The 25221-nt window shown below is 37.8% G+C and overlaps 1 protein-coding gene across 1 annotated transcript; it reads left to right on the top strand.

Moving 5' to 3' along the window:
- Positions 1-271: 271 nt before the first annotated feature.
- On the top strand, positions 272-21582 carry SUCLA2 (succinate-CoA ligase, ADP-forming, beta subunit). The gene is made up of 10 exons (XM_010150961.1): positions 272-455; positions 10608-10707; positions 10904-11066; positions 13760-13888; positions 14319-14457; positions 15790-15951; positions 16033-16175; positions 18566-18686; positions 18996-19084; positions 20772-21582. Exons 1-10 carry the CDS (start codon positions 365-367, stop codon positions 20844-20846), a joined length of 1212 nt encoding a protein of 403 aa, XP_010149263.1. The 5' UTR covers positions 272-364; the 3' UTR covers positions 20847-21582.
- Positions 21583-25221: the final 3639 nt, after the last annotated feature.

The raw sequence follows: 25221 nt of genomic DNA, 5'->3' as shown, positions 1-25221 counted from the left end.
TCCTTGTCACTGCTACCAACTTCCCCAGCTCTTTCCCCCTGTCCTAGTAAAGCCTCTCAAAACCAGACCTGATATGAATGACTAATGTGGAGAGGTAATGTACAAGTGTGGGATTAACTGTTCAGGTGTTTGCATCGGTACACTAAACTGTACTTGTTTAATATGTAAACTTTTTTTAATCTAAACAAAGAGGGCAGTTTTCCAAAACACAGTCATATTCTTTTCCTGTTTGTTTTCTCTTTATTTTTCCCCCCCGCCCCTTTTCCTTCAGGCTCTTGGTGGAAGTCCAGGCATACTCGGAAATCATGGGTTTCAGGTGCAACAACAACAACAGAGGAGGCTGTCACTACATGAATACCTGAGCATGGGACTGTTGCAGGAGGCTGGCATTTCTGTTCCACATGGACTAGTTGCCAGGACACCAGATGAAGCTTACAAAATAGCAAAAGAAATAGGTATAACATTAAAGAAAACATATATAATATAGACATGGGATTGATTCAAGGTGTAACTACTTTTTCTGTCTTTCCTGGTAAGACATTTCTTGGAGTTCTATACCATCTCTTTAAGAGAGCCTTTCCTGTGAAGCAACTTTCTTGCAGATTTGTGTACTTACTTTGGAGCTGATATTTTCTTAATACAAAGTTTTCCAATATTGAAGGTTGCTCAGTGCAGAAGCATACAGTGAATTAGTTAAGTGGCCTAGTTGTAAGGACACTTGATTGTGTATTGAGACTGGATTAAGAAACTAAACTATGTCCCTGAAATTCCAGTTGTGAAGGATTTGACCTTACTTCCAGTGAAGGCTGTGAAATGTATATTTCAAGTATCATCTTTCCTGTATCTCAAGTGCTGCAGGTACTTTTTGTGTAACCTCTGAGTCTTGTTTAAAAGGATGGGGCAGGTATAAACTGTATTGGCTTAGACTAATATAACTACTTGAACTTCTCTGAGATGAGTAATAGACTCTAGTTTGTGCAAATCCTGGATTTCTTTCCACTCTCAAGCAAGGTTAGAGGAAAGAGCTTCAGTGGTGATGGCAGGTAAAGCTTTTGTAGTCCAAGATCTATAGTGCAGCAGATACAAAGGATATTACTCTTAGGCTGCAGAGGAAGAGTAAAATCCTCTTCCTTTGTGAACATGTGGTTCTGGCAGAATGAAACTACTTCTTGCAGGAGGGGAGGACTTGGATGGCTTGTGCTTACATGCTACATTCTTGGCTTGCCGATGGAAACAAGCATCCACGCTCCTTTGCCTGGTGCTTAAATACTTAAGTGGAGTTTTAATTTAGGAATTTACTCTGCCTGTTGATTTGCCACTTCACCTACTGGGTGTCTTAGTAAAAGTTTTGGGTTTAATTGCATATAATATAGAAGTCAGCTACTGTTGTTTGTGGCATTAATACTTTAGACCTTTTTCCCTTGGGAAAAAATACAGTAGGCTAGTCACACAGTTTTGAAGGAGGATGTTGCTTGTCCCATATGCAAACACCTGCATCTCTTTTCACCTCTGAATGGATACATTTGGAGTCATTCCTGGGGTTACAGGTTTTGCTATATTCATTTCAGTTTCATATGTAGATTTAATGCAAGAAGGTATTTTTTTTTCTAGAGCAAGTGATGCTGCTTTGTAACGTAGAAAGGAATTGAAAAGCTGCTTTTCCCTCAGCTCTTTTATGTCCTAGAAATTCAGGTATTTTCTGCCTGTGTTCTTGTTCCCATTTAAGTAAGTGATACAAAATTAGAACTTCATGAGTATGAAAGAAAGGTGTTAAAATACTTCTGAGAATGGTTTAAAATTCAGTCCCTTACCTTCAGTTAAGAGCGAGCTTGTAGCATGAGCTAAACTTCATAAATTTGGCATACCTCTTTGCTTCAATAATATCTGCACAGTCCTCCTGCTTGAAGCAACCTTTGCTTATGGCTCTTTGATAGATGGTAAGAGAACTTGCAGGCCAGGATTCCTTTTTTTTGTTCCCTGTTGGGAGAGCAAAGTAGGCATGTCTGACTGCTGGTTTATAGCTCTGTCTTATCTATGGGGCTTCATAGGTATGCCTTTTATCTGGAGCGTGTGACACTACGATTTTTTGGGAGGTCAGAAAAGCGAAGGTGTGAAGTGTATGAGTTAGCATCCTTTAGTGAGCTAGAATTAAGGAATTCAGGGCTTCTGGTTGTCAGGCGTACCCTTTAAGTTGGTGTGTATTTGTTGATGTGGCTGATACTGGAGATAAGGAAGGGAAGACTTGCCAAAAGGAGAACACACTGAAGGAACTTGAGTTACTGAAGCATTGCTCAAACATTGTCCAGAATTCATTCTGAATGGTAACAGATCATCCTTTGCTCCAGTGTTTTGCATTTATTTTTTATTGTAGCCAATTCCCTGCTAATTTTCATTTAGTATCTACTTAAAAAAACCCAAACAAACCAAAACCAAAGGGAATCTCTAGCAGAATGCGAAACAATCTGGCTTTTTTTGGTCCACCTGCTCATTGTTTATTTTTGTTATGTAAGAGTTGTTCCCTGTAGATACATTATCTTCTGCTTCTTTTTTGTGTGTTAAACTGGTTTTTCAAATGTTTGTCTAAACTGTTGCAAAGATAGTGGGTAGCACTGCTCGCTCGCTGTCTCTAGTGCTGAGCTGCATGTTCTGATAACCTTTAGTCAGAAGCCTGCTCTCTGTAAACTTGAGTTTGGCATTGGATTTCTTTCCTTTTGCAGATACCTCCCTCCAGTTAGGAATGGGTAACTTTTTATCCTGTGGTGTATAACAAACACAACCTCTCGTTAACAGAGATTGTCATAGTGTAGCTGTGACTGTAGCTGAATCAGTGTAACCCTGCTGTATGATCGGAGCCCAAAGCTTAAGCTTAGGCATACTGAGGGTTATTCTTACTGCATGGTGACTAGTGTGTGGTACAGTCAAGCTGTGAGGCATGTGAATGTTGCAGTGTGTCTTAGAGCCTAGTTAGAAGAGTGCACTAAATATTCTTTAAATAACAAAAAATATGAAATTTGTTAGAATTTCATTTTAAATTATGCTTATCTTGAGATCTGAAGTTAGATGAAATAGTCTGGAAGACAGAAAGGTTGCTTCCTCCCCCCCCGACTTGTACTAAATATTTTTTTCTGCTAAAGACCAAAGTGTCCTAAAGAAGGTAAATTGTTTACGTCTATATGAAGGGATTTTGAAATGTATGTGAAGCAGAACACAGTATTTGAGCTTGCATTGTTTTCTTCCCTATTTTTTCTTAATTCTAAAGGAAACTGAGGTGAAATTAGATGCTGTGAGCAACTTTTGAGCAATGATGACAGATCACTTGTGGTTTGAATCTTAAGGGGAAAAAGCTTGCTTTTTTTTCTATTTTTTAAAAAAATCTATTTCTGCTGCAGCTGTCAGATTTCTTAACACACTGTTTTCAACTTGGGTTTCTGTTCTAGCTGAGTTCTGCAAATTATTACTGTTTTGCTTCTGTCTTTTAATATCTCTTCTGTTGTGTCATGGGAGGGTTGGCCATTGTAATTATCACAACATTGGTTTGCATATAGCGTTTTTCTTTTCATATTTGTCTGGCTGTTGAGAGTCATCATTGGAATTTGTTACTTATCACAAGCAGCTTTTCCCTGTAAAGAGCCCTCCATCTCATTTCAAGTAAATTGTTATCACATACTGGTTCATGAAATGATTATTCTTTTAAAATAACTAGTACTGAGTAATTCGGTCCCTGGGAGTAGGTTTGGGCCTCCTGTAAATGTCACTGCTCAGTCTTCTTCCAGTAGTTCACTGTCTCTGTTCAAGACCTCCTGATCTCATTTGTGCCACTGAAAGAATGAATTCTACTCAGAGCTGAGGAGACTTGTTTGATGAAGTCAGTAAAGACTTAATTGATTTTTTTTTTTAACTAAAAATACTTTCAGAGGTTTTTTTTTTTTATCTGTGGGCTTTGCAATATGTAGCTCTTCCATGTATTATATAAGCTTAAAGCTTATATTATATAAACTTAAGCTCTGGAAATGCTTAAATTTCAAGAGAGATGAGTAAATTCTGTTCCAGAGTGTTGATAAGTGGCTACAGTATGTCTTGATGATTGTCTCCACGTTTGTGGCTCACTCTCCACCTATGTGTGCATTCCAGCTGCTGTGACTGGTGCTGACGTAGAAGCTGATACACATTTGTTAGGAACATGACTGAAGTACCTAAAGACTGTTTCTTGAAGAACAGATGCTACATCAGTGTGATAGTGGATAGCTCAGCAGAGCACACTCTTTGAAATGTTTAGGTTTGCTGTTTAAGACAGCACCTATGAAAGTGTAGGTACCGCTGTAACTGAAGTTGTCATGCTTCCTCACGCCTTCCTCTGTTAACAGTTGTGTGGAAGGGAGTGACACAGTGTGTGACTCTAGAAAAGGCTGCTTTTCTTTTATGTAAAGCGTGCATTTCTAATCATGATGATTTGAGAGGTAAGAATTCTCAAGTGACTAATATCTTGAAGCGGCTTTTGTGTTCTAGTAGATTTAAGATAGTGCATCCCATGACTTTATGCTCATGACAGACTATCAGATTTTAGTAAAATAAAAAGCTGTGCATAATAGGAGGTGTTTAGAAGCTGAGTGCGTAACATTTCACCTTTCTATACCAGAGTTCCTGAAAGGAGACTGAAAGCAATCTGCCTCTACTTGTGCTATTGCAGTTTGAGATCTAGTCCATCTCATCAGCCTGGTTTATAATGAATGCTCTTTTTTGGTATGCTTGTTACAGAATGACTAAAGTGAATGGCTTCACTACATTCCTGCAGACAGTTCTGTGATTAATAGATACTTCTTTTCATCCCTTTTCAATGTTGCTTTATTTTTCTGTCTATTGCTTTAACATACAAGCTGTACCTGTTTAAAAAAAAAAAAAAAACAAACACCAGAAATACATAAACCTGGGAAGATTTATAAATAGATTTGTTGATCTCAGGCTTGATTTAGTCAGAAACTCATGTTTAGTACAGTGTGTGCAATGATTTTCTTAGGTAAAGTACTAGGTTTTTCTTTATTAGCTCTGCAAAGAGTAGGCATTGCAGGCACAGTGGCACAAAAGCTGGGCTGTTTTTCTTTTTAATGTATGCCACACCTTCCCTGGTAATCTTTGATTAAGTTTTTCTTTGTTCTATGTCATACTGAAAGCTCACATCTAGTTTTTTTTATAATACTTTCGGGGTTGTTTTTTCATTATCCATTTTCCTGGTTTGTGAATTACCTGCTCGATTATGTAAACTGATGTCTTTTAGGTTGTCTGTAGAGTCCCAAGTTCCAGAACATTTGTTGAGATGCTGTAGGAAATGGATGATGACCTAAGGTGGCAAAGTTGTGCAGAAATCCCCCAGGTGTTAAAAAACCCTGCTGTAGTGGTCAGTGCTAAGTAGGTTTTTTTCCAATTATGTTTCTGCTTACCTGGTCAAAATTTCTAGATAACCAGCATAAGTAGTCTAGAAACCAAACATTTACTTGAATTCTATCAAACACTACTTTTTTGGCAGACGAAGCTTACATTTTCCTTCACCTTTTGTTTTCTTTTATAGCACTTCATTCCTTTGAAGTTCTAATATCAAAGCATGTTGTTGATAAGTCACTAATTCAAATAACTCGTCTAACCAGCAGATTCAAATTTTGACTGCTGTATTTTAATTGCTTAACTTAAGCTGTTGCCTAAAACAAACCTGTCTTGTGAGCTGGTGGAAAAACTTGATGCAGGTGATTAATGTCAGAAAGTATTTGTGTGGATAACAATATTTTGTAATAGGCGTGAAAAATCTTGTTGGCTCTTCTGACTGGCGTGGTCCTTTCACTGAAAGTATGAAGATTCCTGGCACCTAATTATTTCAGTAATCATACTTTTGATTTTCATGCAGCTATTCTTCTAACACTAACATTTCAAATGCTGAAAATATGTAAGTTAAGTTCTAAATAACTATAATTATTAAAAAAAAGTATATTCTGAAGTGTTTCTCTGACTATGTTGGTATACTCTCTACGCTGAGACTTCTGTTGATAATACATTATTAGGTAAAAGCCCATTTTTTCCCTTCCTAATTTGAGTAAATACAACAATATTGTTTAAACTTAGAATTTTTATTATATCTGTGCAACAACAAAAAAATTTGGTTTGCATTATAAATTGAGATTCTTCCTGGTAGTACAAACTTTTAAATACAGAGGTAAAAGTTAGGGGTCTCTCTCTCTCTCCCAGGGTAAATTTGCAGTTGAATAGTGGTTGAGACCTTGATTGGCACTTGTGTTATTAACCTATCAGAGCCTTGTACTATTGTCCGTTTTGCCAGAACACAGGCTTGTGTTAGCATGAAGGCATTTATAATATGTGGAAAGCAGTACTGCTGTTACAATCAGTATTGGGCAGAGAAGTCACAATTAAAGCAATTTGACAAAAGTCAGAATGGAAACTTGTAAAGCAGAACAACCTCAGTAAAGTTTGTCTGCCCTAATGATCAGACTTTCCACTTGCATGGAAAACTACAGAGATGCAACGTAACAACAAGCCCTCTTGCATCTTGATAAGCATATCATAAGATTGTATTTTATGTAGATCAACGCAGGCATGCAAGGACAAGAGACCTTTCTCTGAGTTTGAAAGCTTAGATTATGGAATCAGACATTATTCCTTCCAGTGAATGAATATCAGTATTTCTAGAATGGAAGGCTGGGCTCTTTCCTGGCTGTATTACTCTTTCACTGTCTAGTTAATAAACTGTTGTTGAAGCTGGAACCTGTAGGGTTAGTACTGTTTAGATTTTTGTTGTCCTGGACAGGTAGATGCTAACTCAGAGTTCTGCTGATTTCAGTCACCTATTCTCATTAGTATCTACTCTTAATTTTCTCAACATTTCCTGACTCTTCAGGCTGTTTCACTTACAGAAGCTTTTAGTGCTAACTGCCGTTAATAGTGCGTGGGTCTGTAGCGCATACCTGAGACCTTAGCTGTACTCAGGGTTTGTTGGTTTGTTCCAGTGCCCTGTGTTAAGGCTTTGCAGTTTGTTACTTGCTGCTGAAAGCAGATGGCCTGCTTTCTGTCCTGCTCACTTCAGTGTCCCTGTGCGCATGCTTGTGGCACGGCACACAGGCTTGCAGAAGTACCATCCGCTGGATTAGCTGTTGCCTTCAGCAGAGTCACTTTTCTGATACGCTTCAGGGCATGATTGCACACATGTTGGCACAAGGAAGGAGAGGGAAGTGAAAAGCTGGACTGCCACTGTGGTGTAGTCTTGGGTGGCATAAACTGTCCTAACTTTGTATTTGGATACTGGCTTTAGGGCAGAAACTGCTATTTTTCATTGAAACAAAAGCCTAGCAGTATTTCAAAGCAGAGTAAGCAAAACAGAAGGGCACAACTGTTGATACTGAGTAGAAAACTGTTTGCTGCTGGTTTCCAGATTTATTCTTGGGTGACCGTGTACCAGCAGTTCTCTGCTGTGTCAGCTTGTGTGATAGTACTGCAGATGGGTGTGTGATAAAACGTGTATGTCCTTTAGTTTTAGAGTCACTTTAAATAGGCGCTGTAGGAAAAAATGTTTATTGAATATTTTGAAACTTTCTGCCTGGGTTAAGTTACAGGTTTTCTCGGGACATGTTATCTTAAGTTGTATTTCAGGTATGTCTGTGCAGCTTAATTGCTTGTACACATAGCTGGGCAAATAACCCTTGAAGTGTTATGTGTTTATGCGGTCAAGCAGCTAGGTTGCTTGCAGTACTGTAGGAAAACAAATTACAGATCATTAATATCCTGCTCATTTAATGCCAGAATTCTTGCATTCTGTTGCATAAGGGAGATTTCAATGACAGCTGGGTTATGGCCTGAGAAAAGTTTAAAATTTTTTCTCACATGCTTTTTTTTTTTTTGGATGTTCTTAATATGTTGCTAAAGTGTAATAGTGAATCATAATTAAATTCTTAAGAATTATCATATGGGATCAGGGCAGTGTTGCATCTAGCCCAATACTTTACCTCTCCTGGTGGCAAAAAGAACATGCTATTTAGATAGGTAGTTGGCCTGGCTGTTTTCTGCAGTCTCTTCCCCTCAGTTCTCCCCCAGCATTCATAATTGTTTTAGGAATATCAGATGGAACATCTCTGCTTGGTTCCTTTTGAATCTCTTATTCTTCCTTCACTTTTCCTGGTAGGCTTTGCTATCTTCTATGTAAAGAAGTCTTTTCTTGCATCGTTTGAAAAACTAATTTCCTTTGGTAGGTGGCTTTTGGTTTTGGCTGGTGTAGAGCAGGAAACGGAATGTATGATATATGTGTAGTTGTGTGTTCTTGCTCTGTCCCTCATCAGCTATGGCTAAAGACCATAATCTTATTCTTGCTTTGTTCTCCTTTGAGAGATTTAGGAAAGTGCCAAGCTCTTTTAGTCTCTTCTTGTACGGGAAGCTCTTAGTTTCAGTCATCATCCCAGTAACCAGTCTTTCCCACTGAAAATTACTCTTGTGATCATCTCCAGAGTGAAATGTAATGTTCGAGCTGAGATCTTAGCAGAGCTTTGGTTGGCATCTGGTTCTGACCAGTTCAGATTCTGGTCTTTATTGCTAGGAGGACTAATTGCTGTGAAGAAGGTCCTTGTGGGTGAACTTCATGGCTTTCCTGAAAACTTCTTTGTAGAAGCAGCTTTTACCTTCTGGACTTAGTGTAGGTGAAAAGTAGGGTAGAGAAATAGGACCTTCTCTTCTGAACTTCCTTGTGGACTGTAGTTAATTAGTCTTGATTGCTAAGTATATCAGTTCTGAATCTTTGTCAGATATAAAACTTCTGTAGGAAGCTCAAAATAATGCTGTGAATATTTTAAATCTTAAATATTTGAGCTACTTCAGACCCTTGTGAAGAAGCCCAGGTGGATTCTCTGTGAGCAGAGGAACAATTGTAGGGGTGTATTTTTCGTTTGTTTTTAAATCTCTTCATAGAATATGAAGTATTTTCCTCTCTCTTTTAAACTAACACTAAGAAGTCCTGCTCTTCCACATTTTGTGTTTTTATGTATGTACAAACTAAATTGTTTTCAGATAGATGGAACTTTATTTTTAAGCTCACGTGTTGGAGTATGTGGCTTTATTGATCCATGAAGCTACTATTTATAATCTTATTCGTATATGAGGCTTAGCATTTCCTAAAGCAAGTTTTGCACTTAGAGTAATTCCTTAAAAGTTAAGTCTTGTTTTGCATGACTCCTATAAAGCTTGTTAACCTCCTTGATTGCCAGTACTTAGTAGCTATAAGAAATAGTTATCTTCAGGAACTGAATTAAAAATTAGACGCTAGACTATAGTAAATCAACTTGTGTGTTTATAACCTTCATGTGCCGAAGATCTTCATATCAGTTTTGAATTCAGAGGTTTAGATTGATAGTCAGGAGGTAAAATCTTCAAGTAGCTAGTTGGGAATAGTAACTTCAGCATTACCTTTGCCTATAGCTACCCCATCTTGTGGTATTACACAAGTTTTATTTTTTCTGGACAGGCAGAATGCAGGTCAAATAGGAATCAACACAACTTTTTTTGTCTGCCATGATCTCTTTCATTATGTTTAGCAGCTAGTTTTGCTCGAGTACTGTAATTTTTCTTAGGCATTTCCATGGTTGCCTTTTCACGTTGAAGAGAACAGCAAGTTCGTTCTTTGCTTGGAAAGACCAGAGTGGCTCAGGTAATGGTGGCCTGAGAAAAGATGGGATGTGAACACAGATGTGAATGGGGCAGCTCTTAACATCTTGCAGTCTAGCTGCTCTCTGCAGTGTATTCAGCATAACTGAACTTGAATAATAACTCAGCTTTGTTTTTCTTCCCTTTATCACCTTAAATGACTTGATGAACTTTTTTCTTTGCTTCTTGTCTGTCAATGACACTTCAGAATATCCCAGTTGATTTTGATTATATTCTCATACTTTACTTTTTAAACCCAAATGCAGTCTGCCCTACCTAGAAGAATATTTTGTACAGCATTTTTAAATAGTTAAAGCCAACTAAATGGTTTACTCTGCCTACTCTGGGAAAAATAGTGGATTTGCTTAGGCCTCTGACTTCTGCAAAGCACTCAAGCATATGCATCAGTGCTCTGCTGAATGGAAGCCATAGTGGACCTGCAAATTGACTTGGGTAAGTGCTATAGTTACATATCATTGCTGAGAAGGTAGTGGTTACAGATATAGGGTATTTGTACTTGATTGGGGAAAATCTTGGATTATGGTGTGTCAGATATTCAGTTTCATCTTGGTAATAGCCTGTGAGATTCTGTTTCTTACCAGGTGTTTAATCATTTGGGATTCAAACACATATTAAAGATAAATCAGAATACTCAAAGCATCAACACTTTAGGATACTAACTCACCAAGGTTTATTCACAGAACAGCTGAAAGCTGCAACTTTGTGGATGATTTGAGATTTTTGGAATAACTTATGTGAGTTATAATACAGCCTTTGATTCATATACTTGTGTTTCGAATTGGGGAGAGGGGTGGGAGGGTGCAGAAGGGGGAGATAAAATTATAACAGCCTTTATTATTCTACCTGAGGCAATTTGCTTTAGTAGTAACAGATGACAAATTTTGGGTTTTCTTTCATTCTAGGTTCAAAGGATCTTGTGGTAAAAGCACAAGTGTTAGCTGGTGGTAGAGGAAAAGGAACATTTGAAGGTGGCCTCAAAGGAGGAGTGAAAATAGTTTTTTCGTAAGTTATTTCGAAATTATCCAACCAAGTGGAAAAACTTCCAAGTTTCACATTATGAATTGAACCTATTGCTTAGTTTAACATCAGTGTTTTAATTATTAACCTTAAAATAACAAAAAGTAGATAAGGTTTTTTTAATGCTACTTCTGTTTTTCCAGCAATTTCTTTGTCACATTCTGAGCTTCTTTTATTCTAGTCCAGAAGAAGCAAAAGATATCTCCTCCAAAATGATTGGAAAGAAGTTGTTTACCAAGCAGACAGGAGAAAAGGGCAGGATATGCAATCAAGTATTTATCTGTGAGCGCAGATATCCCAGGAGAGAATACTATTTTGCAATAACAATGGAAAGGTCTTTTCAAGTGAGTAATATTAGAAGTAGAAGTAAACTAATTAACTTGTTATAGCTGAATTTAAAAAAAAAAAACCAAAACCCAACCAAACAAAACTGTTTACTGTACTCGTCACTTGCTTTTGAAAACCAGAAATATACATGAGCTAAATTTTGTTCCCTAGTATCTGACTGTATGATTGCCTTAGTGTTTAAATGCTTTAAAAAATGCAATGCTACAATTTAATTTAAGGAATAAGTATCTGTAGCCCTAACTGAAGTTCAGAGTCATATGGCTGGAGGGGAGATGGGTGGAATTGAGGGGGTTGTTTCAATTTTGGTTTTAGTTTGCACTTACCTACCAGTTGCTCATACTAAAGTTTCATTTAAAAATACAGCTATGTGTGTGCATGTACATACTATTTAAGAGTGACAGGAATGAGATAAGTAAAAGTCTTTTGGAAGAGCCAATGGACCTGGATAAATCAAACATCCTTTTTCTCCAGTGTGTGGAGGTTCCTAGGGGTGTGTCCCTCAATTTTGGGAGTGCTGGTAGTTTTCTTTTGCCAGTACTCCCAAGAACTGCTAAGAAGATCTGGGTGAGAGCTTTTAGGAAGACGGAGACCTTAGTCTCTCCTGCTTGTGTGGTCTGTGTGTGTGGGTTTTTAGTTTTTTAGGCTACAATTCAAACTGAATTGTGTCAGTGTATTTTCTGACAGGCTGGCATTTTATGGTGGAACATAGGCCATGAATGGCTAAATAACTTCAACAAAGCCAGGGTAAAGCACATCATGGAACTTTATTTTCTGGAGCTCAACAAAAACTGAGTTTCGTCTATCCAGCCCCTTAAGAGTTTGTAGAGACTGTTCTTGGTAATTAGAGGAGTATCTCTGGCATGAGTATAAGATAATTATCTGTGGAGGAATGAGGAAACTGGTCTTACTCTTCTTTATTGTTGCAAAATGAGGAGTTAAACATTGTATTTGTGCCTTCCTTTTCCTCTATAGTGTTCTTTCTGACAGGAAAGTATCTGTTGTGTTAGGTTGTAGTACAATTATGTGACTTGGGCATCTGTGTTGTGCTGTACTCTCTAATAGAGCAGAAAGATCCAAATGTCACAATACACACCTCAGATTTACCACAAGGTGGCATTAAAATACTGCAAATGGCTGGACTTTATAATCTCTATATTGTGTAAGCAATAAGCAAACATCCTTATGGAGATAAAATTTATTGTAACCAATTTAAACAAATTAGACAAAGAAGGGAAACATGTTTTTCTGACATGTTCTTGCTCTTGTATAAAGAAATAAATCTTATTAGTGTATATTGAGCATAACACTGTGGATTATTGTCTTTGTGCTTTGTTTGTAAATCTGACTTTAAGTCATGTTTTTAGATGTGCAGCTCATAATTGCTGTAACTTGTCTAGGATGCTTATGATGAGGAAATGCCTTTCAAAAGAAGGAAGTATGAAGGTTGAATAGCACACAGTGTGCATTCCTGGTGGTGTTGCAAACCTCTTCCTTTAAGGGGGGAAAAGTCTGTAAAATAAGCGGTTGAAAGTGGAACTTGTTGTCTCAAGTGTTATTCGCCAGTAGGGGCAAGACTTATGTTTTAAGCAGAACTGTTCTCTTTGGTCATTTCTGTGGAACAATCAGTTATTTTTATAATGTGTTTGTAGCTTTCTGACTGTTCAGGATATGAATATCCAGAAATGTTTATTGTGTTGAAACTCGCTATTAGATGTAGGATAATTCACCACCTGTATGTTTCCATTTGGAAGGATGGTGATGGGAGGAGAGTGGTGTGGTTAAGTGTGTTCTCTGAGCCAGTGTCACACTTTCTGTAACTAATTGTCAGCGATTGTAAGGTTGTTTAAGACCTGTGCCAGTATGAAATGCTGCCTTAGTATGCCACGATCCATGCATGGGTGGCAGTGAGGGAAGGTAGGTTGAGGTGATACAACTGAGTGTGTCTTTACTGTAAACTGGAGGACTGTTCCCATGGGGAGAGATTTTCAGGTTCCATGGTAATGAATCCTTGATGCTTTTGTTGAGATTTAGATAGCTTTTTTTTAAAAAAAAGCTCTGTGGCAAATATTATCAATTCTAATTGCTTAATTTATTTTATTATTGAATGATTAAGTGCTGTTTTGTTAGAACTCCGTGACTGACTCTCAGTGATGGCTATAGTTGCTGAGCTTTTGCTGAACAGTAGTTTGCAGTAAGTTGTCATTAGGTTCTGCAGACCTAGAGTTGTTTTGGGTTGGAGCGTGGCAGAATGAATAAATAAGTGCCTGGTATTGGGTGTGTGTTTGTGTAGGCATGGCTAGAGAAGGGGGAGATCAGAAGGCTGGGGTTTTTTCTGGTGACAACCTAGAAGATAAAATGCATATGATTAAGTTGAATCTTTCTGTCAAAATTTAAAACTAGTATGTCTGTGGTAATTGCTCTGTTGCTACAGTGTATACAAAGGAGAGTTTCCTTGTTAAAAGAAATTGACCCAACATACACCTTAAAATTTGGAAAGTATTGTTAAAAGGTTATATTTAGATGTATTGAATAGAAAGTAACATTCTTCTCAGAGCATACATGTAAAATGCCCCCAAAATCTCCAAATAACAACAAAGTTTTATTGCTGTAAGTTATCTTAGGGGAAGAACTAAGTTTCAGTTGTGTGGTAGAAAATGACTTACGCTTTTTTTTTTCCTTTTTTTTCTAGGGTCCTGTGCTGATAGGCAGTTCTCAGGGTGGTGTTAATATTGAAGATGTTGCTGCAGAGAATCCTGATGCGATAATTAAGGAACCCATTGATATAGTAGAAGGCATAAAAAAGGAGCAAGCTGTTAGGGTAATTGTTAATGTGGAAAAGTACATATTAGCGAGGATGGGAGGGGTCCTTCTAAATTTGGTAAAGTGTGCATGCGTTCAACCTGCTGAGTTGTCTTAGACGCTTGTGACACTGAAACAGATTTGGACTAGTGATGCAAGTATTTTCAGGTGATGGTGTAAATCCAATTCTGCATGGCAGAGCTTTATCTAGCTTTTATATAGCATATGAATGTGCCTTTTAGTAGCTCTTTTTTCAGGATAAGTGCAGTGATTTCTATAGAAAAAAATATTTTCAAACCTAAGAGTTACTTTTTTTCCAAGAACAGAGAGGAGGGCCTACATCTATAAAGTCAATTAACACTGAAATAATAGCTAAACTGGGGCCTTCTTAATTTGTAACTAAATCACCCCAAACATCAATTAACTGATAACCAATCTTTTACTTCCAGCTTGCCCAAAAAATGGGATTTCCTCCTAATCTGGTGGATGAAGCGGCTGAAAATATGATCAAATTGTATAATCTCTTTCTGAAATATGACGCTACCATGATAGAAATAAATCCTATGGTGGAAGATGCATCAGGAGTTGGTAATGTTTCTTCTTCATGTTCTTGTAACAGCTTGACATTTTGGTAAATTTTAGTTGCTTTGCACTGCTAAAACTTCAGCTGTATACAGCAGAAGAATTTAGCATTAGCATGGTATGCTGAAAAACAAATTTAATAAAGCATATAAATTTGAGACTCTAAGCATAGCAGATAACTACTCTTAATTGCTAAGTAGGATCTTAAATTAAATAGCTTCCTTTTAAAAATTTTTTACTTATTTAAAAAGAATACAACTTCTGTGCTTCAGTGTTTTTTCCTGGAAACTGAGTCTTTTCAGAATTCATGAATTGGAACCTGAGCCATCTTGCCTACTTAAAGGTGGTTCTGAAAAGGTAACCAGAATAGTAGCACTTCCTGGAAATCTCCTGCCTTTATTATTCAGGTATCAGAATGACTGATTGGGTTTGATGTATTGAAAGGCTATAGGTGTTCAATTGATACCTTGATGTTTATCAGGTTTTTAGCATATGGAGTAGCAGAACAGTTAATATTCAATCACAGCCAATTCCCCTCTCACCAAAAAATAAATCTGTGGAGAATATTTGTACTTGCACTCAGGTACAACGGTTTAAAACATGGATGTAGTTCCTTCATCAAAACTTAAAATTACTCTACTGTCGTGTGTTTTTGGTTTTGGGTGTTTATTTTGTAAAATAATACCGCTTAAATGAACAGTATGGAGCAGTCTCTCCCATCTGTTTCTTGTGCCTTGTCATTTTTATTTCATCTGTTGTGAGGGGTACAAATGAAGTCTTATATTTACACAGACAGAAACTTAGTTCCGATGTAAAGAATACTCTGGGTTTTCCATGTCACCTGCTATATCTTAAGTGAAACTTTTGTGTGTGTGTGTTCTTCTGACATCCTTTCTTCCAACTCAGATGTTTTTTTCATTGTGTTTCTGTGTGCTTATATGCATGCACACACAGAGTATTTTAATCTAAAGCCAGAAAACTAAGAGGGATTAAAAAGAATCCAAAACAGAGACCTGTAGGGATTCATTCTATGCTAATAACCGTAGCATAATTTGCCCAGATATATCAAACTGCTTGGTGTAAGCTTCTTCGTTTGTAGAGTGTCTCAATAAATACAGTTATCTTCCCTTTTTGTGCAGTTGAAGAGGCTTAACTGATTGTGTGGGTGAACTGGAGAGAATCTTGTATTTATGTGCAGTGCTAAGTGTGTCTTTTCAGCAAAACTTCAAGTTTGGACTGCATGAGCCAGCTGCCAAGTTTGACAAACATATTCACATAGCAGTTGATTTATTATTCTATTATTAAATGATGTTTGGTGGTTTTTTTTTTCTCTTTCAGTGATGTGTATGGATGCAAAGATAAACTTTGACAGTAATTCAGCCTATCGTCAGAAGAAGATCTTTGATATGCAGGATTGGACACAGGAAGATCAAAGAGACAGGGATGCTGCAAAAGCAGATCTCAACTATATAGGATTAGATGGAAACATAGGCTGCCTAGGTATGTGCTACTTAATGAATTTTAAGTGACCTCATGGATTTATAAACTGAATTCCTAAATGTTATCTTTATTCTCATGTAGTCAATGGTGCTGGTTTAGCTATGGCCACAATGGATATAATTAAACTTCACGGCGGAACTCCAGCAAACTTCCTTGATGTTGGTGGTGGTGCTACAGTGCAGCAAGTGACAGAAGCCTTTAAGCTTATTACCTCTGATAAAAAGGTGAGGGAAGAATTGGCATGTCGAGGTCCTACACAGTGGTAAAACAGGCTGTGATTTGAAAGATAACACTTAGTGCATGTTCTCCAGATAACGTGTTTATAAGCATAGAATTAAAAAGGGAATAAAATGGAGATGTTAGCTTAATTTGGAGCAAATGTAGAAGGCCTGAAAACCTGATGAATTTATTTTTTTTTAAAAATAGGTTCTTTGACTCTGTACAGAGTGGGTGGTTTTGTGTCCTCTGGTTGAAGTTACAGCTGTAGTTGAATCTTTCCAGAAGTCTTTGGGTCAGAAACTCCCCCCTGCCTGTTGTTTAAACAGAAACCAGTATTCAAATGGGTTTCCTTCCCGCCCCTCCCCCCTCCTCTTTTGGGCTGGTTTTGCAGCTGGGTCTGTTTTGTGTAGAGTTGTGGAGATGAATATTCACTCTGCTGTGCACAAGCAAGTTTCTGAGGTACTAATTATGTGTGATATAGGATAAAATAGCTTTGTAATGGCCTTGGAAGGGCATTAATGTTTTATCCTATCGAAAGTTTATCAGAAGTGTTTGAATATTATTAAAATAATAAATTTAAATTACTGGCTGAAACTGGAGGAAGAGCTTTACCATCCTAGAAATACAGTGCAAGGACTGGATTGATGGTCTCCGTAGAGGTGATTATCCCAGTGGGAACTTGATGGTAATTTGGAACTATTTATAAAGAAAGGAAGATATGAAAAAGAGGTAGCTGAAAAAGGTGGGAGTGTCTTGCGCAGGACCTGGTAGTGGTATGCTACTTTTGCACTGGAATTCCATGCACCACTTTCTCATCTTCGGAAAGTGCCAGAAAAAATGATGAGTGATCATAGAATCATAGGATGGTTTGGGTTTGGAAAGGACCTTAAAGACCATCTAGTTCCAACCCCCCTGCCATGGGCAGGGACACCTTCCACTAGACCAGGTTGCTCAAAGCCTCATCCAGCCTGGCCTTGAACACGTCCAGGGATGGGGCATCAAAAGCTTCTTCTCACAGCGCCTCACAATCCTCTCTGTGGTGTTACATAGGAGTTTGGTGTCTCCCCCACTGAAAAGATTTCTTTTAACAAATGCAGGGCCTGCCACACTCTGAGAGCGTTTGTTCTTTATGTGCTTTCTTCCAGCTGAGGAAAAGTGAAGAACACAGGCACAGAGCATCTGAATTACAGAAAGAAGGAACAAGGGAGAATCTGGGGGTTGTTTATCTGGGACAAGTTCTTGCAATGCCAGTTCTTTGCTGGTGCATGGACATAGGGTGTCCAGACAAACAATGTAATATATCTTTCCCTTTCTGCCTTCTTTCAGTTGTTCACTATTTATCAAAAAATGATGACTGTAGATGCTGTTTGACTTTCAGCACCAGGAAATCCAGTATACCCTGCTGGTGTCATGGACTGCACTCTGCTGGCACTCTGGGTTCAGTTCAGGGATTGTTTGAAACAGCCTTCTGGGGTGCCAGTCGAAATTGCTTCTACTCATTAGTAGCAGGAGCAAGAACAGTGTCACACAGCTGGTAATGAGAACCAAGCTACAGTTTATTAACTGGTTGCACATGAATGTTTTGTCTTATTTATTCTGCCCTCTCAAGACGCTCTACTCTTTTTTGCTCCTACTTTATTCCATCTTTCACCGTTGATTGTGATTTCGTTACTCCTTCATTCCGCCACTTGAGTGGGAAAAGACTTTCCCTTATCCTCAGGCTTAGTCTTCCTGAATATAATGTATTTCAGACAGCTTACCTCTAAGGGTGTTGGCTTTTAAGTAAGCTGTATAAATATTGTCTTGCCTATGGGTTTTGTAAATTTTCTGTGTTCTTTAGCATGGCTTCTTCAGTATGTGGAGGTACTAGAGAGGGGGAGGTACCTCAGTGGAGTAATGTTAGAAATGGAAAGGAGTTGACAAATTAAGTTGTTAAATGACTTTACTGAGGTTTCATCTGTTTGACTTTCTTCAAGCAAATCAAACAATTCTCTTTACTTTAGAATATTCTGAGTGTGATTAATAATGTGCAGTGTTGGCTTTGTACATAAAGTGGGTGTGTGTCTTTTCAAGTAGCTACACAGAGTAGACATTGTGAGTAGCAGAAATGTCTATTGCCTGCAACTCATGCCGGGTTGAAGGACAACGTGGAAGTTTCCTGGGACAGGCATTTTTGTAATAGTATTTTCCCTAGGTGACTATTCTGCTGTGTGTGACTTCAGAACTGTTCTTTTGTTGCTGATGTTCTCTAGAACAGAAGTGTTCCCTGTCTATCACAGAGTCCGTTATTACACTTATGGAACTTGAAGTTTCCTTAGGCTGAAAGACTGGGCGGTGCTTTTACCTGATGTGCCTCTGGCCATATTTAACATGAACATTGTCATTGATTCTGTAGGTACTGGCTATTCTGGTAAATATTTTTGGTGGCATTATGCGGTGTGATGTGATAGCACAAGGCATCGTTATGGCAGTAAAGGATTTGGACCTAAAAATACCTATTGTGGTACGGTTGCAAGGTAAGTGTACTTCAATACATGTTAAATATATTTCTGTCCATACTGACAAATGTTCTTGAGCTTATACATTGTGTAACAAGTTGCCTGTAAGCTGAAGACTATGGAAAAATAAGACAAACCTTGAATTTAGATGGCAAGGATTGGTAAGTTAATACAAAGAGATTTCCTGCTTTTATAACTACTAAAGTTATTCTTTTCTAGATTTTTTCACTTAACTTACTTTTGGAACAGGCTTCCTTGGAAATCTGAGAATATTCTGTAGTGGTAGTCTCTTGTTCAATAACAGTGGCTTTTTATCTGTTTCTTAAGGTACACGAGTTGATGATGCCAAAGCTTTAATAACAGCTAGTGGCCTCAAAATCCTTGCGTGCGATGACTTGGATGAAGCTGCAAAAATGGTAAGTGGTTATGAATATTCTTTTCAGAACATAACATCTGTTGCAGAATACTGAGAAGTTGAAACTCTGTTCAATCAGCCAAAGTAGCTTAGGATAAATCACAGTGCCGCTTGTTATCAGGGCCCGAAGCAAATCTTTTACAGATTAGTAAGTACGTATTTTGTAAGGGGAAGAACTGTGCATGCAGAAGCTATTCTACCCTAGAAATTTCTGTGTTTGGGACTTTTTTCTGTCCCCGAAAAGCAGGTTAAAAACTGGGTTTAAAAAGGGAAACAGGTAAATGGTCAGAACAGTCACTGCCTGGTGAGGGAATTGCTAAGAGCTTAATTAATTAATTGCAAGAAAATAGTTAAATTGAGATAGCTGAAAAATGCAATGGAACACTTCCTTTGATACACCGCCGTACTTCAGCGTGCATGATTGAAACCAAACATAGGTGATTGTCCTGTTGCCTTACAAGGTAATTACATACTCGGATTGCTCGTTACTCCTTTTTTTGGTTTGGTCTGTTGGGTTTTGCTTCATTTCTTGGTATTGAAGCAGTAGAAGGAGCTGTGGATTGCTTGGAGGAAGAATTTGCTCAGCTTGACAGTATGGCCCTTTGTTTTAAGAAATAGTGTTAAGTCCTGCTAGGCTGATCCAGCTTTGGTTGGGTCAATGGAAATCTTCCCTGGTGCTACATATGGGTCTTTAATATTGCACCTGCATAATGCATCTTTTAAAGCTGCTGCTGAAGCTAAAGTTCTCAGCTGGATCATGGAGCCATGCAATTGGGGTTAAAATTAGGTTTGTAACCTTAAATTATCTGTAGAAGCACTTTTTGAAAGGGTTATAGTTTTTGTATATTGCCCATAGGTAATTCCTTAAACAGGTTTATGTAAGATGATGCCATGAGTGGGATAAACAATTGGATGAGGATAGATCAGAGTAATAAGCTGAGCATTTGAAGCAGTGATTATAACCAGGGATGTTAAAAGTATTTTTTTCTACCTAAATATTCAACAGATGTCTGTATGGTATTCTAGATAGCTAGTATTTCAGGTGCTTTTTGAAGTTAGGTGATGTGGAAAAGATAAACATACAATAAAATGTGTAGCAACATTGAAAATGATGATTTTTAATCTCCAGAAAATTAGAGGGCATCTGGAGGATTTTGTATCAATGGGAAACTTAGTTCTGAATCTTTCTTCTTCCTAAAGAACCACTTAGTTGTTATATGTGATTCTAAGCAGGAAATAATTCACAGAGATTTTGAGTTGTTTGGCAAGAGAAATTGAGGCTCCATAAGGTATCAAAATAAGATCCAGAGATGCTCAGAACAGAAACTCAAGAGAAGTAACTTCTAGACATGTAGAATCTTTTGTGAGTGGGTACCCCAACACCTCCCAAGAAAACAAGGTGGCACAGAAGTTTAAAACTTGTAGCATTTTATAAAGATATTTGTTTGTAAATGGGAAGCAGACATTGTATAACTGTGTGAAATGAAGATCAGTCAAGTCTTTTAGAGAACATCTCAAAGTAATTAAGAAGCACTGGACTAAGTAATAATCCTACCTGCACCCCTCCTTTCCCCCCCTGCCCCTTAACATCTTGCCGATGATTCTCTGGCATTAACTTTGTTTAAAAAGATTGATCCATCTGACTCAAGTTAGGATTGTTTTGAAATTTTGTATTTTCTGTTTTTCAGGTGGTGAAACTCTCTGAAATAGTAAGCTTAGCAAAACAAGCTCAGGTGGATGTTAAATTTCAGTTGCCAATTTGATCTGGGAAAAGTCGTACCGGTGTCTAACATGTGCTCTGAAATACTGTGTTCTGTGGGATACTTTTCATTTTTTTTGTGTGGAGGTTATGATTGTTTGACAGGCGCACAAACTGAAGTACCTGGTCTTTAATGTTAACATTCAGAATGGTCAGAGTTCTTGTAAAAGTGTGTATTGCTGATATTTAGTCCTCCTTAGTTGTTTTCAAGCCTCCAGCTTCTGCTGCAGAACGTCACTTGCAATATACTTCTGCGTTGTCCAAAGTAAAGCTTCTGGTTGAACAATAATTATTCTGAATGAATTCTGAAGTTATTTGACTTGTAAATTTGTATTAGCCTGGTTAAAAGTAAATATGACTAGATTATCTAGTTGTCCACGTGGAGAGATGTATTGAAACGGTATTTTGTGTTGAAGACAGTTGTACTTAGCAGTATAATGGACATGAGCAAACCAATCCTTATTTATGAACAGGTGCATTTAAACTTGATCAGAAACATTTTTAGAACTGCTTCACTGAAGTGGCTGGTAACTCTTCTGGACAACGTCTTTAATCACTACAAAATATACTGTAGCACTTAGACTTTCACGATTTCCAGTCCCTACAAAAAAAGCATTGTGTAGTTTTATATATGAACGAGCATTTACCAAACTTCAAGGAGAAAGAATACATAGAGAATTAAAATGTCTATTGTACATCGCTAATAAAACTGTACATGAATAAAAAGTCTCACAAAATTTCTGTCTTTTTCTTTATATGTCACCAATTTGGTAACTTGCCTATACTTCTGCCCAGAGAAGCTGTGGATGCCCCATTCCTGGGAGTGTTCAGGGCCAGGCTGGATGAGGCTTTGAGCAACCTGGTCTAGTGGAAGGTGTCCCTGCCCATGGCAGGGGGGTTGGAACTAGATGGTCTTTAAGGTCCCTTCCAACCCAAACCGTTCTATGATTCTACTAATGGATTAAGCCATAATTTAAGATAGCAAGCTAAAAGCTGTTTAGGAATATATTTGCAATAGCACATATGTTATTTTTTTTTCCTTCCTGAATTGCATTGTGCGATTTTAAAAAACAGGTGAACTCAGTGCTGTGCTACCTTGGACAGATATCATACCTATAAACTAAAGTGGCCATAACAGATCTCTGCTCAAACAAATATGCAGGAAAATGTTGCTTCTACCAAAAAATCTACTATTAACCATTAATTTTTGTCACCTTACAGTGCTTGATTTTGGCATTGCATGGAACTTGGATGAGGATCCATTTACCACTTAAGTTTCTAAATGATGTTAAATTATTATTACTCTTATTTTTGTTTGTATTTTGTTGGTTTTTTTCTTCAAAATGCTATTTTCTTGGCTAATGATAGCATAATTTTATCTGGAAATAATGATGACTTGTCTACAGTGGGATTTCAAAATGGGAAATCATATAATCATGAACTAATGACTTAAAGATTGTGTGAAATGTGGGGAAACTTAGTCAGTCATACACGGTGTTCAGGTAGGGAGGGTGATAAATGAAGAAACTGTAAAGTAGCTTGGTGTATTTTGGTTTGTGTTTTGGTGGTACTAAAGAAAACCAGAAATCAACTCACTCTGAATTTAAACTGGATTATTTTTGTTCCTGGGTGGTCTGTCACAACTGACTACTGGGTGCTCTTGATGCAGCATGCTAACTTGGACTTGTGGGTATGCTTGGACTTGCTTTTATTCAGTGGCCTTCAATGGATTTGCAGAGATAACTAGTTTGAATATACTTGTTAAGCATTTCATGATTTAGAGACTGTAAATCTTTTCTAACATGTGGGTTTGGTTCTAGCCTTATTTTTTTCTTTTAAAATCCGTGTGGAATGATAATGTTCCAGGTTCATACAGATGTAATTTTTTTTTTTAAAATAAACCAAGCTAATTCTAAGTGAGAGGGAGGAACAATTAAGACAAAAGTGACGATGTTTTCAAAAATGACAAATGGAAGTGGTCTTTTTGTACAAATGCTAGACGTAGAATGGACATGAAGTTAGATCTTGCTGTTAGTCCAGAATTTCCTTATACCTTATTTGTACTGTTAAATGTAGTTGAGTAGGGGAGAGGGAGCCAAGGCAAAGGCATTTCCGTCTTTGAGAGGAATATAAAATACTGACATTCTCAGTAACGTATTCACAAACTTGTCAGGAAGCAGCGTTTTGCCATTAGGGTAATTCTGAAGCCCATAACATTCCTTCAGCAAAGGATGGAGAATAGATGTGGGATAAGAAGGTGGCTGCATACACTTTCTTGACCAAAGTGTTCAGAATGTACCAAATCACTCAATGCTAAAATAATAACCTGTAGAGTGGAAGACAGTTGCTTTAAGTTACTTCAGTAATGCTCACGGCTCTGTAATCCAAATTTTCCTAATTGGAAAAAACCTGAATTTCCCTTTGGAAACAGCATTGTGTAAGGGGTTGAATATAGTGTCACAGGTAGGGTGGGCGGCATGGGGCGGAGTGTGAACAGTAATATGAAGGACTGTGACCAAGATAGCATATATGGGTCACAGATGTGCCCCTTTCCAAAGACAGGGGTCTGGGAACTTAATTCTTGTTATTTCACTTGATGAAGAAACAGCATTAGTGATTGACTGATTTGTGTTAAGCACCTTGAAACTGAGTAGGTGTATGTATATTGCTTTAATGAACAAATACAAGAGGGCTGTGGGACCTTTTAATTACTTGTATGTTCTAACTGTTCTTCAGACTGCTTGAAGAAGTAAATCGAAGTATGTTGCAACCAAAGAATGTTAATCCATTTGGTCTGTAGTTGATAATTCAAAGGCCCAAAGCTGATGTAGGAGCTATCTGAATCTGCTTAAAGCTTTGTAAACAACTTCCTTAGCCATACTGTGTTGCAATATTAATAACTGAAGGTGTGTAAGAATGGAAAATTATGAAAATTAGTCCATACAGCCAAGAGCAAAATTTCTAATAAACATGAAAAATGTGTAAACAACTTCTTATAGGTAGGAGTTTCAAAGGAGCAGGAATTTTAATGGCGGTAACAGGAGTTTGTGTTAAGATGACTTGCTGCCTTTCGGAGCAGTTGTTACCAATGCAGAGTTTTGTCACTGTTTTGAGATATAAAAACAAATGCCTTTTTGTAAGAATAATGTAACTGCGACCAACCTTGAAATTCAGAAATTAGCTCTTCTCGTGTTCCACAGCTATCTCAAGTGTTAGACTTACGGCACGTTGTGGCCAACATGCTTGAAGGCAGCTCTGGAAGACATTAAGGGTGAGTCTTATTCCATAAGCATTCAAAAAGATTGTCTCATATTTTTTATTAATGTGTTATCTACTGAACCAGTTTCTGTTTAATATATTAAATCACTTTCTACAGTGATACTTCAGTGAAATAATTGACCTTCATGGAAAACCAGATACTAGGATTCTAAGTATTTATAGAGATACTGTTTGTGGACATACTCAGATTTGGTTAAAACAGTTCTTATGCTAGAATTCCAATGTTCAGCAGTTTGAAGGAAAAGTGAAAAATGAAGTTCTTAAGGAGCCGTGAATAAAGCTGTATTTCAAATTCTTAATAGGTCTAATGCATTTAATGTTGGGAAGGCCTGTCGAGTAACCCCTTGAAGAACTCTGCAGTAAGGAGTAAAACCTCCAGTTTCACGGAAGTGAAACTGCTGAAGTTCAAGCTAAGAAACTAGGTATCTACTTGTGTAGATGAAAGAGAAGCCCTGGATTTAATGGAAGCTTAATTGCACACTAATAGTACTATTTTAAAACAAATATTTAAATTCAAATATTAAGCTGATAGGAACAAAAGAGAAGGTCGATGTAGGCTGTGCATGAAGAAATAGCTCACCTTTGAGCTGTGCAGGGTGGTGTTTTTAATACCTGCTGTATCCCAGTCATGGGAAGTTGCAGTATAAGAAAACTTCTGTACTGACTAGTGTTTAGTGAAAGATGTGTCATAAGGTTTTCGTCTTGTGAGAGGAGTTGGGAAGAGGAAAAAGTGCGGCTTGACCTCCCTATTGAATAGCGACTGGGGCCAGGGGAAAGGAGGAGATAGCTTGCTGGGAAGAACAGATAATTGTTACCTGGCAGTCGGTTGGAGTACTGAGTGCCTGAGTAAGAAAAAGGAGGAGACTTTATCACTAGATTTATTTTGAAGCCTTGCAATTCCAGCCAGGCCGGATGGGCATTGACAGCCTTGGTGTGTATTTGCTGCAAAACTTTTAACCTGAACTGTAAATACTGCTGAAATTCAGTTACTGCTGTTGTGCATGCCAGGGACTGACTGCATGGGTCAGGTAAAATGTTCACCTACTAGGGGATGCCTGGGAAAGGTGTTGGATCTGGATAAGCAATAATGATGTCTCTCC

This window comes from Eurypyga helias, unplaced genomic scaffold (genome assembly GCF_000690775.1).
Source record: "Eurypyga helias isolate BGI_N326 unplaced genomic scaffold, ASM69077v1 scaffold7884, whole genome shotgun sequence".
Classification (NCBI taxonomy): Eukaryota; Metazoa; Chordata; class Aves; order Eurypygiformes; family Eurypygidae; genus Eurypyga; species Eurypyga helias.
This window is presented reverse-complemented; position numbering and strand designations above follow the sequence as displayed.

Excerpts from the sequence above, each read along its gene's own strand:
- SUCLA2 (XM_010150961.1), top strand. The coding sequence starts at position 365 with ATGGGACTGTTGCAGGAGGCTGGCATTTCTGTTCCACATGGACTAGTT. Across the intron at positions 11,067-13,759 it reads CAATGGAAAGGTCTTTTCAA|GGTCCTGTGCTGATAGGCAG; the intron begins GTGAGTAATATT and ends TTTTTTTTCTAG. Across the intron at positions 16,176-18,565 it reads TTATTACCTCTGATAAAAAG|GTACTGGCTATTCTGGTAAA; the intron begins GTGAGGGAAGAA and ends TTGATTCTGTAG.